Source organism: Solanum stenotomum, chromosome 12 (genome assembly GCF_019186545.1).
Source record: "Solanum stenotomum isolate F172 chromosome 12, ASM1918654v1, whole genome shotgun sequence".
Lineage (NCBI taxonomy): Eukaryota > Viridiplantae > Streptophyta > Magnoliopsida > Solanales > Solanaceae > Solanum > Solanum stenotomum.
In genome coordinates this window covers 18,400,570-18,412,777 of record NC_064293.1, presented here as the reverse complement: position 1 = coordinate 18,412,777, position 12,208 = coordinate 18,400,570, and the positions used below count along the sequence as shown (strand labels likewise).

Here is a 12,208-nt window from a genome sequence, read left to right as displayed (position 1 = left end):
TTAAGGTTTTGAAGAAGAGAAGAAGCTGAATTATTTCTGATGTGGTATTGACGACAAATCGATATTTAGCCTCGGTTGAGGAGCGAGCGACTGTGAGTTACTTCTTAGCTCACCAGGATATTAAATTGTGCCCTATATACACAACAAAACCTCATGTGGATCGCCTATCATCGGTGGTGCCCGCCCAATCAGCATCACAAAAGGCCTGAAGTTGAGAGCTGGTTGAGTGAGTAATAAACAATCATTGATGCAAGGTGGATTTGACATATCGAAGAACATGTTTGCAAGTTGCCTAGTTAGTGGTTGGAAGAAGAATGAACATTTGCGGCATTGGTAGTGTTATTGTCACAATTATAACGCTTGTGACACCACTTAACTTGATGATTGTTAAGTCCATAAATCTGACAAGGATGAGGAAACCACTTCTTGTTTCCAGTAAAGGACGCACCAATGTTTTTGTAACCATTGTATTTCTGGGATTTCTGGGATCTCTGAAGAGAGAGACGTGCAAATGAAGGTTGTTGGCGATAAATACTGGCAACAATGGAGATTTGGTTGCGAGAGTTCTACAAGAGGATCTCATGAGCCATAAATCTACCAGAGAGATCAGAAAAGGATACCTGTGACTTTTCTACGGATAAAATTGCAATGACATTGTGATAATCAAAAGGAAGTAAGCGGACAATAGAGTCATTGAATTCATCAGAAGACACAGGTGTGCCAGTCGCAACAAGCTCATCAACGATAACTTTGGCATTGCGAAGAAATTAAGCCAGTGGTTTGTCACCAAGAGTCATGTTTTGCATGGTGATGTGTAATTGGACTCTTTGAACACTGTTGCTTAGGCCAAATGCATTTGAAAGAGCGGTCCAAGCGTCGAAGGCGGTATCTAAACCAGTCACATAAGAAAATATATCCTCAGTTAAAGATGATAAGATCCAACTTAGTAAGAGTTAGTCTGCCTGTAACGACTTAAGATATTCAAAAATTGATCATGATTGATTTGTTGTGGTATTGATGATGATGAAGGTAGGTGCAGGTGTACCATTGATATGATATAATAGATTGTAACATTAGATGATAGGAACAAATTGAGTTTTCCAAGTGAGGTAGTTTGTTGGTTTGAGGTTTATGGAAAAAGAAAGTGGAGCGTGAGGTAAGGTAGCAAAAAGACTCGAGTGGTTAATGTTGTTGCGGTAGAGGTGGAATCCGAAAGTTGAGAAGAAGATGATTCCATCGTAGGCTCTGTTACCATGCAACAAGATAAGATAATTGACAGAATGATAGAATTCTCTGTAGTTTCTATTGAGCAGAATTGTTGAATAAATACACATTTGTTTACCAACTATCTACAGAAGAATAAGGTCCTAAAATATAGCTAACAAAGCTTATCTATGCTAAATAATAGAGATCACTATCCTAATTTATAGCAAGTGTACGTTATCTCTAACAATAATAAAATATTTTTCTTCAAAAACTAAATACAACTTCATCTTCAAATTCATAAATTTGCAAAAGAGAAAAAAATATTTGGAATCTATACCAAATGCCTATTTAAGTCAAATTCTCTGCTCTTCCGGCTTGTAATTTGTACAATAGTGTTAGGATAAACTTATTGATGCGTAAATATTCTTAATAATGAATAGAGTATAAGTGAATAACTTAAACCTACAATAATTTAATCGGAAATGGCTAAAACTATCTTGATGTATTAAATTTGGTACAAAAAGTTTTCACCTAGAGTAAAAAATGTAAAAATTGCATTATATGGCATCTATTGGAAAGGGAAGGAGGGGGAGGAAGAGGGACAATTACGTGATTATCTGTGAAATTTACCTTGCAATAATTTATATCACAATTTTTTAGAGATAGTTTTATTTTTTAAACATCGTGCATAATCAAGCATTAATGAAACGGAGGGAGTGTTACATTTCAGTACGGATGTGTAATCCACGAGATTGCTTAGTTTGGCATTTATTTATGATGACTATATAACTTCATCTCAATAGAGTGAAAAAAAAATCTGAGATAAAAAGAGTTTACTGCTTTCAAGGACCTCAATTGATTTACAATCCTTCCTTGATATACAAAGTGGCAAAGTTGGTAACCAACACTACTGGATTTTACATGCAATTATAAGATGAAAATCATATGACAAAATCCTTGTGTGTATATATAGTCTTTCAGTTTTTGTACTTCATGGTTTCCTTCTCAAAATCAATTGTAGGGAATTATTATTGGATAAGATAAAGCATTAAAATAGAATGTAAACATAATAATTTTTTTATAATTCATATTAATAATTAAATATTAAAACAATAGAATTATTATTGGATAAGATAAAATGAAATATTAATGTTTGTTAATGGCGATGAAGATGGTTTGTAGTGTTGTTAGTGACACTGGTTGGTGTTAGTAACTAATAACGGTACTAATGATAGTTTTGATGGTGGAGATGAGGTTGGTGTTGTAGTGACTGACATGATGGTGATGGTTGATAATGGTGATGATAATTATGATGGTGAAGTTGGGTGACGATTAATAATAATTCTAATGATTGTGATGATGAAATTGGTTGATGTTAGAGGACAGATTTAGTAATGGTAGAATTTTACCTTCGTAAATTTAATAAATTTTTTAGAAAATATCTAATTACTAGAGGCCCCTTCCAAAGACCATCCATAGAAGGTCACTGTTTCTATAACGGGTAAGGACCCGTTACTCTCGGGGAAACAAACATTAGCTTTAAATGGGCCTTCAGACGCAACTGAGTGGATCTAAACTTTGATGGGCTTAGCAAACATGCTTAAAGGGCCCATCTGCACCATTCATTTGGACCAGGACTGGACTTCTATAGCCCATCTTTCCTTCTCATGATTAGAGTAACAAAGTAGAAAATAGTATCATTTTGTTCTTTTTCTTTCCTACTTTGTTCCATTTTTCTTTCTCATAATCAGAGTAACAAACTTTTGTTCCATTTTTCTTTGTTTCTCCTAATTTTTAAAAGGAAAAATTAGACAAAATTCAAATATTTGACACCATCAAGATGCAATACAATGTAGGAAATTAATAGAGAAGTACAAAAACAGTCATGGAAGATAAAGAAAGAAAGAGCATGGGAAATTAAGAAAAATTGGAATAATCCATCATTGAAGAGCTTCAAAGCTTATATTTTAAAATTCAATTCGAGTGAATAATGTATCAAAAGAATCGAAACATCAAGATAAATTCATATCTAAACTTAAAGAATATTTAGATGAAGTTTGAGTTGATCCAGATCGGGAAAAAAGATCAGCTCATTAAAGATGAACTGTTGTAATGTATAAATATTATATAAACCATAAATATGTATGTCTATAAATCTTATATACATAATTATATATTATATATACATAGTTATACATAATTTATACTACATCAATACAATATATAACCTGCAATCATTTTTATTGAATTATTATTTTTTGTCGCCTATACAGTTACGCAAGTTGCCTAAAGATAATTTGGAATAAAAAACAAGGACCATAAAAAGAAATTTTTGTCATTTCATTCATCAATAGCACAAATTACAACATTTTCAACAGAATAACATGGGAGAGACACTTTATAAATTTAAGGTGAGTCATAAGCCTCATGGCATGGGACTTACACCCATGAGTTTTTAAATTACGATATTTTTCTATAGGCCTAATCCATCGGTGGCCCTCTAAACTTGGCACGATTTTTCACTTAGACACCTTAACTAGACTTTGTTCATTTTAGACACCTCATGTCACGCCCAACTGTGTCAATTTGACACTTTCTGCTGAGATGGCATAGCAAGTGTGATACACTCACTAGACGCGCGTGAGATCCTCATTTTACCAAATTTTAATTTTTTTTTTCCTTCTTCTTCTTCCCCATTTTTTGGCTATCATTTTCCAAGCTTAAACTCTTTCCATGGTGAAATAAATTTGACAATGTCACAAACAAAAAGTGAATTCTAGCGCCCATAAATTTTAAGCTTAAATACTTTCACTTATTTTGTTGTCCTTCTTCCTCCTCAAAATAATTTGAGAAAATCAACATAAATTTCAAGAAGAAAAAAACACTCAAAAATGGCAAGAAACCATATTTTCAATTATCAAATCCTACATTTGGTGGGGGAAGGTCGGTGGTGGTGGTGGGTAGAGAAGAAAATCTGAGTGAGAGAGAGGGGTTGGGGTTTGAGGTGGAGGTGGGTAGTAGAGAAGACAATTTGGGGGTGGTGTGGGTATAATTTTCTTTTTATTAAAAGTGTTTTTAAAAAAAAATTATTTAGTTAAAGAAATGTCACATGTCAATGAGTCATTGGTAGTTTTTTTCCTACTCAAGATTCATCATTTAATAATTTTATATATATATATACCACGTGTCTTTATTTAATTCGTCACTTTGACACATCATCAGCGAGTGTTTTACACACCTTACAAATTTGGCAGATTGTCGAAAAAGTGTCAAATTGACACAGTTGGGCGTGACATGAGGTGTCTAAAATGAACAAAGCCTAGTTAAGGTGTCTAAGTGAAAGATCGTGCCAAGTTTCGGAAGTCACCGATGGATTAGCCCTTTTTCTATATTAGAAAAATAGAAAAAAAAAATTGAAATCATAAGATTTATAGTTGAAGTATTGAAATAAATACTAGGAGTTCTAAGTTCTAACAAATAAGGCAAAAAAAAAAATGGATAAACTAAAGTATCATAATAATTCCCGCTACAATATTCTAATAACCCAAACATTATAATACTGGAGAATTAACAAAAGTTAAATTCATGAAGAATTTCATAGTATTATTAACTTTTAAAATGTGATAAATGAAGATGGATATTGAAGAGTTAAAGGGCGCCTAAATATTTGAGGATTTACAAAGCTAATTACACAGAAATTAATGATTACATAAGAATTATAGGGCGAGTCGCATGCATCCGAGTGCCTAAGATATAAACCTTTTGAATAAACCCCACAATTATGTCTTCTAAGAGTGTGTTGTCATGACTGTGTTGTGAACCATGACGACTCCATAAGGATCTATGGGCTAGACGTAGTAAATAAGACTGGTCCAATTGATATTGTTGAGCCGAGAATTTTATTTTGGATCTACGCTCAATTGGTTATGGTTAAAAGGGACTAGGATTACAAAGAACGGCTATGGAAACTATTATGTTGAAGCTTTGACTTTCTGGTTCTCTCATGTCTCTTTTTATTGGTCTTGTATCTCATCCCTTTGTGATTACTTCTTTCTTGATTAATCTCTCCTTACTTAGTGTATTATTACTTTGTTGTGCATATTCTACATTGTAACTTGTATTCAGTGAATAAAATATACTTCCTCTGTCTCAATTTATTTGACTTACTTTCCTTTTTAGTCAGTCTCAAAAAGAATGACACATTTTTATATTAAGTAACTTTTCAACTATAAAATGTCTATTTTACCCTTAATGAAATGATTTACAGCCACACAAATTTCTATCATTCATTTTGGACCACAAGTTTTAAAAATCCTCTCTTCTTTCTTAAACTCCGTACCGAATCAAACTACCTCACATAAAATGAGACGGAGGAAGTAACAGTTATTGAAAATCGGGTTTGCTTCCTCACTCCGAGACGAGTCATAGTGACCCCAATTTTGTACTTTGAAACACTGATATTTACCTGACTTCATTGAAGTGACTCTCGTTACAATCTCAAATTAGTTTGGTTGTAGTTGTATGGAGAAAATGACCAAAATGGTCAAAATGTATGGGTAATAATTTATTGGCAAAAGGCATAAATTGCCCCCTAAACGTATACCCAAAAGTCATTTACACACACCTTAAGTACATAAAAGTATATTTATTTTCCCCTTCCGTCACCCAACCCAGGACATTATGTCTAGAGTGAAAGCCACTCGCCTCCTAGTTAAGCCACGTAATAAAAGACCCCAATCCGATTCATTTGACCCAAACCCGTTTCTTTTGACCCAAACCCGTTTCTTTTCACCCAAACCCGATTTTTTCCACCCAAATCCATTTTATTTTACCCTAAGTCCATTTATTTCATCCACCCATTTCCTTTCTCTAAGAACACCAAAACCTAATAGAAAAAATTCATCTGTAAATCCTAATTTTAGCTAAAGATTTCTTCGATTTTGTGGTGTTTTTGAAGCATCCTTGTAGTTATATTTGAAGAAACAATACGAAATAGATAGAAACAAATCAAAATGAAAAAGAGAGAAATGAATCAAAATGGAAAAGAGATGAATGAATAATAATGAAAAAGAGTTACCTTTGATTCAAAAGAAGGAATTTTGAACTATGTTTGAATTTAGGGTTCTTGATTCAGATTTTTGGGTGAAAATTTAGGGTTTTTGTTCATTAGGGTCGGGTGGGTGGGTTATGTGAAGGGAATGGGAATATAACCGTTGGGTTAGATTTTTTTAATTAAAACATAAATAAAAATGACTTTATTAGCGTGTTGACGCGCTCAACTATGTGGAGCGAAACGCGCCCTGGGTTGGGTGACGGAAGGGGGAAATAAATATACTTTTATGTACTTAAGGTGTGTAATAGGTCACCCCTTTAGTTAAAGTGTGTAAATGACTTTTGGGTATACGTTTAGGGGGCAATTTATGCCTTTTGCCTAATTTATTTTGATTCTTATGTATTTCACTTTATTGAAATAGTTCTTAATATATAACAAATGTGTTCATTTTGGTCCTTAATATATTTTACTTGATTGAAATGATTATTAATGTATGACAAAAAGCGTTCATTTTGGTCTTTCACCCTAAATTTAACATATTTATTTTTAAGAAAAGGTGTTGATTTAATTATGAACCCCACATGGCTAACAAAATTCACTGTTGAAGTTTTCTTTGTTAGTTTCAAAGAAAAATCTCATGAAATCTAACGTTATTTTCTTTACTTTCTCTAACAAAATTCATTATTTTCTCTTGCTTAAAACAAAAAAGTGTATTAGTCAATAGAATAATATTTTAGAAAAGAAAAAATAGTAAATTTTGTTGAAGAAACTAGAAAAAATGGTTTTAGATTTTATGAAATTCTTTCTTTGAAGCTAATAAAAAAAAGATAAAAATAGTAAATTTTGTTAGCTACGTAGGGTCTATAGTAAAATTTAACACTTTTTTAAAAAATAAATCTGTTAGGTATAGAGAAAAGAACCAAAATGAACACATTTGTTATATATTAAGAACTAATTCAATCAAGTGAAATACATTAAGAACCAAGATAAAACATTACTGATACATTCAAGATCATTTTGATCATTTTCTCTAGTTGTATGACATAATTAAATATCTTTTGTTTGCCTATTAAATATAAACAACTGATACAAATTGCTTGAGATTTCTTCATATTTCACAAATTAGTGAATTCACTATTTGTAAACCCACAAATGCAAAATTTGAGTTCACAATTCAATAAAATAAAAAAAAGTTTCATACAACTCTGATAAAAACTTTTTTTTTTACCCTCACAATATTGCCAAAGTGATGTGTGGATGTTTTTTATAGGATAAGATTGAATGAATAGAGGTCCAACGACATTTCCCTCGAATTAAGGTTCACTTTGTCTTGCTGGGAGTTTTGGATTTCGTCACGTTGATGGGTGAGGGAGGGTCCCTTTTAATTTGGAGTGATTTGTTTGACAACAAACAGTCGAGGCAGAGCAGTGATGGTACCCAATTTTGCAAATCGAAGAGAATCCTATGGCCATTGTGTCAGACCACATTTAAGCACAATGTTGTTATCATGTGGAACGTTGAAATTAAAATATTATTAAAAAAAATAAAAGAATTATTTTTTTAAAAATGGATTAAAAAAAAGGATAAATAAATTGAAACGGGATAATATATATTATAGATATAATTCTTCTGTCTAGATTATATAGTTTGACTTGTTACTGTGGACGGCTCAACAGATCTCGTGGTCTAAGGCAAAATCATATTAAGAGGCCCTTAAATTTATTTTATAAACTTTATACACTAACAAAAAAAATAATTATTTTCTACACAATAAATTAATCATTTAAGACAAAGAATAACAAATTTAACACACACAATTTTTTTTTAAAAAAAAAATAGGAAGAAGAGTACAAAATATAAAGTGGTGGATTATTTATGTTAAACTTCAAAACTCAAATTGAAATTTTAATTTGGCTATCATCACAAATAAAAAAAGAAAAGAACATAAATAATTTAATAGTTGAAGTTTTGAGCATGGATAGTATCAAAAATATATACACCTTCTATCAAATGTCTCATCAATTTAAATGATATCTCTTTTTAAAGATATATTCCATTAAGTAGCATTCATTGGTGAATATCTAAAATAAATTATAAAATTTTCATATAATATATTAAAGTAAAACGAAAAGGAAACTTGTGCATGAATGCTTTTGTGTTCACACAGTTTAAGAAAAAATTGAAAAAATTCACTATGTTATCGATATATATAACTTAGTTCCTATATGAAAAGGATAAAATATAAAATTGGAAGTTAAAACAAATATATCAAATAATGAGTGAAAAGATTAGGAGAATTTTATGAACTTATTGGTATAAAATACTCTCAAACAAATAATAATAATAAATATACAATAAAATTTTTATTTATATAAATTATATAATAAATAATTAATTATTATTAATAATAATTTAAATAAAATTTGGGGCCTTCAAATTTTTATCCTATAAGTGACAAACATCTCTGGCAATGGAAAAGTGACAAGTAACGACAAGAATGCCAAAGTCCCTACCAAAGTTATCGGTGGGTATGGGCTGGCAAAATGCCTTTGGTTTTGTTCTAACAAAGTTCACATGACTTAATTACTAATTTAGAACATCAATCAAAACAAAAAAATGAAACACCTAATAAACTTTACCTTTATATATACATAGAGAGAGATCATAGTTGTAACTTGTAAATTATATATCACATAGAGCAAGTTCAAGTTGTTGTAACACGATAAAGTAGTTGTTATTATCGTGTAATCAAGATATAATATATTTTTGTATAATAGACCTAATGTAGTTCAAATTTTTATAAAATTAGGCACATAGCGAGAATTTATCGTATGATGATGTTCTTTCCAAAAAGAAATTATGACACCTAATGATCCAACAACCAATTAGAAATTGCACCTAATTAGGCATTAACAATTTAACTTTAAATCATAGTACATAGTACTAGTTTTTTTACTTAATACGCTACATAAAGATTGCTATGGCCAGCTTGTCCATTAAATTTTGTGCACTTTTTAGCCAAGAGATTTAGAACAATGGAGAAAGCTTGTCCATCAAAAGTTCAAACAGTACGTATAAGTAGGTCAGATGAAGTTGAAATTTTTTAAAACCCATAATGGCCTGGCATGTTGGCATCATTAATTCATCTTACGTACTGAATATTATTCAATAGAATTAGTACAATAAAGAGATAAGTAATTATTAAATACATGTTGTGTGAGTTTCATACGTTAACTATCAAAGGTTCTATTTTCTTACATGAACTATATATCATGACAATTTATATATTAATACACACTTCAACTATCAATTGTTCCCATTTTTCTGCATGAACTGTCACCATCGTTCATGCAGGAAAACAGAATAAACTGATAGTTGAAGTAGGTTTTAACATATAGATGATGATAGTTCAAGTAGAAAAAAAAAGAAACAACTAGCAGTTAGGATATGAAATTCGTGAAAATAATAATTCAAATGTATTTTTTATCATTAACTCATACGATTAAAAAAAATGAGATGGAAATATCATGGTATGGTGTCTTTACATGACAAAATAAAGAAATGCCATAAATTACTTGTCGTTTATAATCGAATGATAAAACTAAGGACTCTACATATATCTCAACTAGAAATTACTTTTCTCGTAACATAATTAACATAAAACTAGAACATATCCAACTAGTAGCAAACTAACAAATAAAGATCAAGTTCGAGTTTTGAAAATGATCTAGACTATACATTGTAAGAAAGATTTTACCTTTTAAAGTGAACTTTTGTGTCAAATCAGATATTGACTATGGTGATAAATAAAAAAATTGCCAAAATAACATTGAAAATTGAAGTGAAAATAGTTTGTTGATTTTTTACAAAATTTTGAACTCTAGAAAAAATGTAAACATAATTATGGCCTAACGCTAAAATTTTCCAAATAAGCTTAATTTTCCTAGAAAATAATGTAACTTCCCTCCAGAAAATATAGAAACAATTAATTAATTTTTATTTCATCAAAGTCCTTAATTTTTCTATTAAAAGAAAAACGCAAACAACTCTAGGTTGGGATGATTAATTATTAGTGTCCAGGACCACTGAGTATCTGTAATAGGTTTGCTTATTTATTTATATTAATTAATAATAATAATAATAACAAATACAACACCAAAATTTGCCACACATTATTTATGTTTATTGGTGATTGGTCTATACAACATATATGATGCTCTAGTTGGTGAAATCACACACATGAATGTTTAATGATACTCGTAAATCTCACTAATCAACCCTTCACGAACCATAACAGCAGTTGTACGTGACTAATTAAAAGTTTCTAATTAATTCATATCAATTAATCTCTATTTTAATCTATAATTGGTGTCAATTATTTACATGTGCTACATCTATTATAACCATAAGATACCAAAAGACCAGCATTATTGTGATTTGTGCAGTTAGTTACGCATCCATTCAGATATACCATAAGTTCTGAGTTGACACAACTCTGAAATATTAACAAACTTTAGTTTTACGTATGGGTTTAAAATTCTCTTTTTCCTTTTTGGATAATGAAACTATGAAATCATAAATATGTGTTGAGATACAATTAAATTTTAAATATTGGGTTTTCTTTCAAAAATTTGATGATCACATATTTCAATATAGAATCAAGGCAGACAATGGTCTTGAGATCAAATCTCATTGTCACTTATATCAAAAATAATTTTCACATGAGAGGATGTGTGAATACAATAAAAGTGTGCTAAGCTTAAACATTTAGATGAAATAATCACACACTTGAACAATATGTCATTTAATATGGGCTCAATTGACATTTTTGTCCTCCCACTTTTGTGTGTACAAATAGAAACTTAAATTTATATAAAGTTGAACACATATAAATACATGTCCCACGTGATCCCAATAATTTATATAGAATGTAGCTTAGAATACCAAATATTACACATATATATGTATTTGTTCAGCTCTATACAAATTTAATTTACATTTAAGATTGAAGAAGACCAAATTATATGACACGGTTATAACCCAACTATGAAAGAGGGGAATTGGTTAGGCCCACGTAAATGTGGTGCGGATAAATTTGCTACCAGTTGCTAACAACATGTCCTACATATTCTATCCCACTACCCACACTCCACAAACACATTATAATTTATAGTGAGAGAGAGAGTCTCCATAAGCAGAACCAACAAATTTTCATCTAACTCTCTTTAATTTGTTAGCATATCCATGGGGACAACTGATTCAATTTATCGCCGGCCGGCGTCTCAATTTTACAGCTGTATGTCTCCGTCGTGTATTCCGGTGCACGATGAATACTCACGCATAAATGAGTGCCGCCGGCGAGATAGCGGCAGCTGCCGGAGATCGTGGAGAAAGTTGCTGAAGAAATTGGTGAATGAAGGGAAGAATGTGTACGGAAAGAAGACTTTGACGTTTCATTATGATGCAGTTAGCTACTCGCAGAATTTCGATGAAGGATGTAACAGTGATGATTATCCTCCTCCACGTCATCACCAAGTTTACAGAATTAATGGACACAAGTAAATGCAGTATTTTTTTTAACTCAAGTGAGCATAAAATTAATTAGTATATGTATAGTATCTTTCAAGAATATAACGCAAGCTTTAGCTGAATCTTCACCATCTTCTTTACCTTTTTCAGTTTTTGTTAGAGTGGGTAAAAGTTCTATATTTGTTGGGATTGTGGAATGGATCGTGATTTTCTTAGATAGATTTAGACAATTCTTCTTGTGAGCTAATTTTGGGGTCAAGTTAGGCTAACCTATTAGGATTCATTCTCTCCATTTCCCCAAGTTCCTACTCGGATGGAAGCCATGTGTCATAATTAAAAATTAAAAGTTGAAATTTAAGTACCTAAATTAAAGTCCTAATCATGATTAAAATAACAAATAATTTATTTATAATATTTCCT

The 12,208-nt window shown here is 31.0% G+C and overlaps 1 protein-coding gene across 1 annotated transcript; it reads left to right on the top strand.

Annotated features, from left to right (window-relative positions):
- The first annotated feature begins 11,391 nt into the window (after positions 1–11,391).
- On the top strand, positions 11,392–11,910 carry LOC125848564 (uncharacterized). The gene has a single exon (XM_049528445.1). The coding sequence runs from the start codon at positions 11,504–11,506 to the stop codon at positions 11,819–11,821; it is 318 nt and encodes a 105-aa protein (XP_049384402.1). The 5' UTR covers positions 11,392–11,503; the 3' UTR covers positions 11,822–11,910.
- The last annotated feature ends 298 nt before the right edge of the window (positions 11,911–12,208 follow it).

Coding starts and splice junctions, on each gene's coding strand:
- LOC125848564 (XM_049528445.1), top strand. CDS start 11,504: ATGGGGACAACTGATTCAATTTATCGCCGGCCGGCGTCTCAATTTTAC.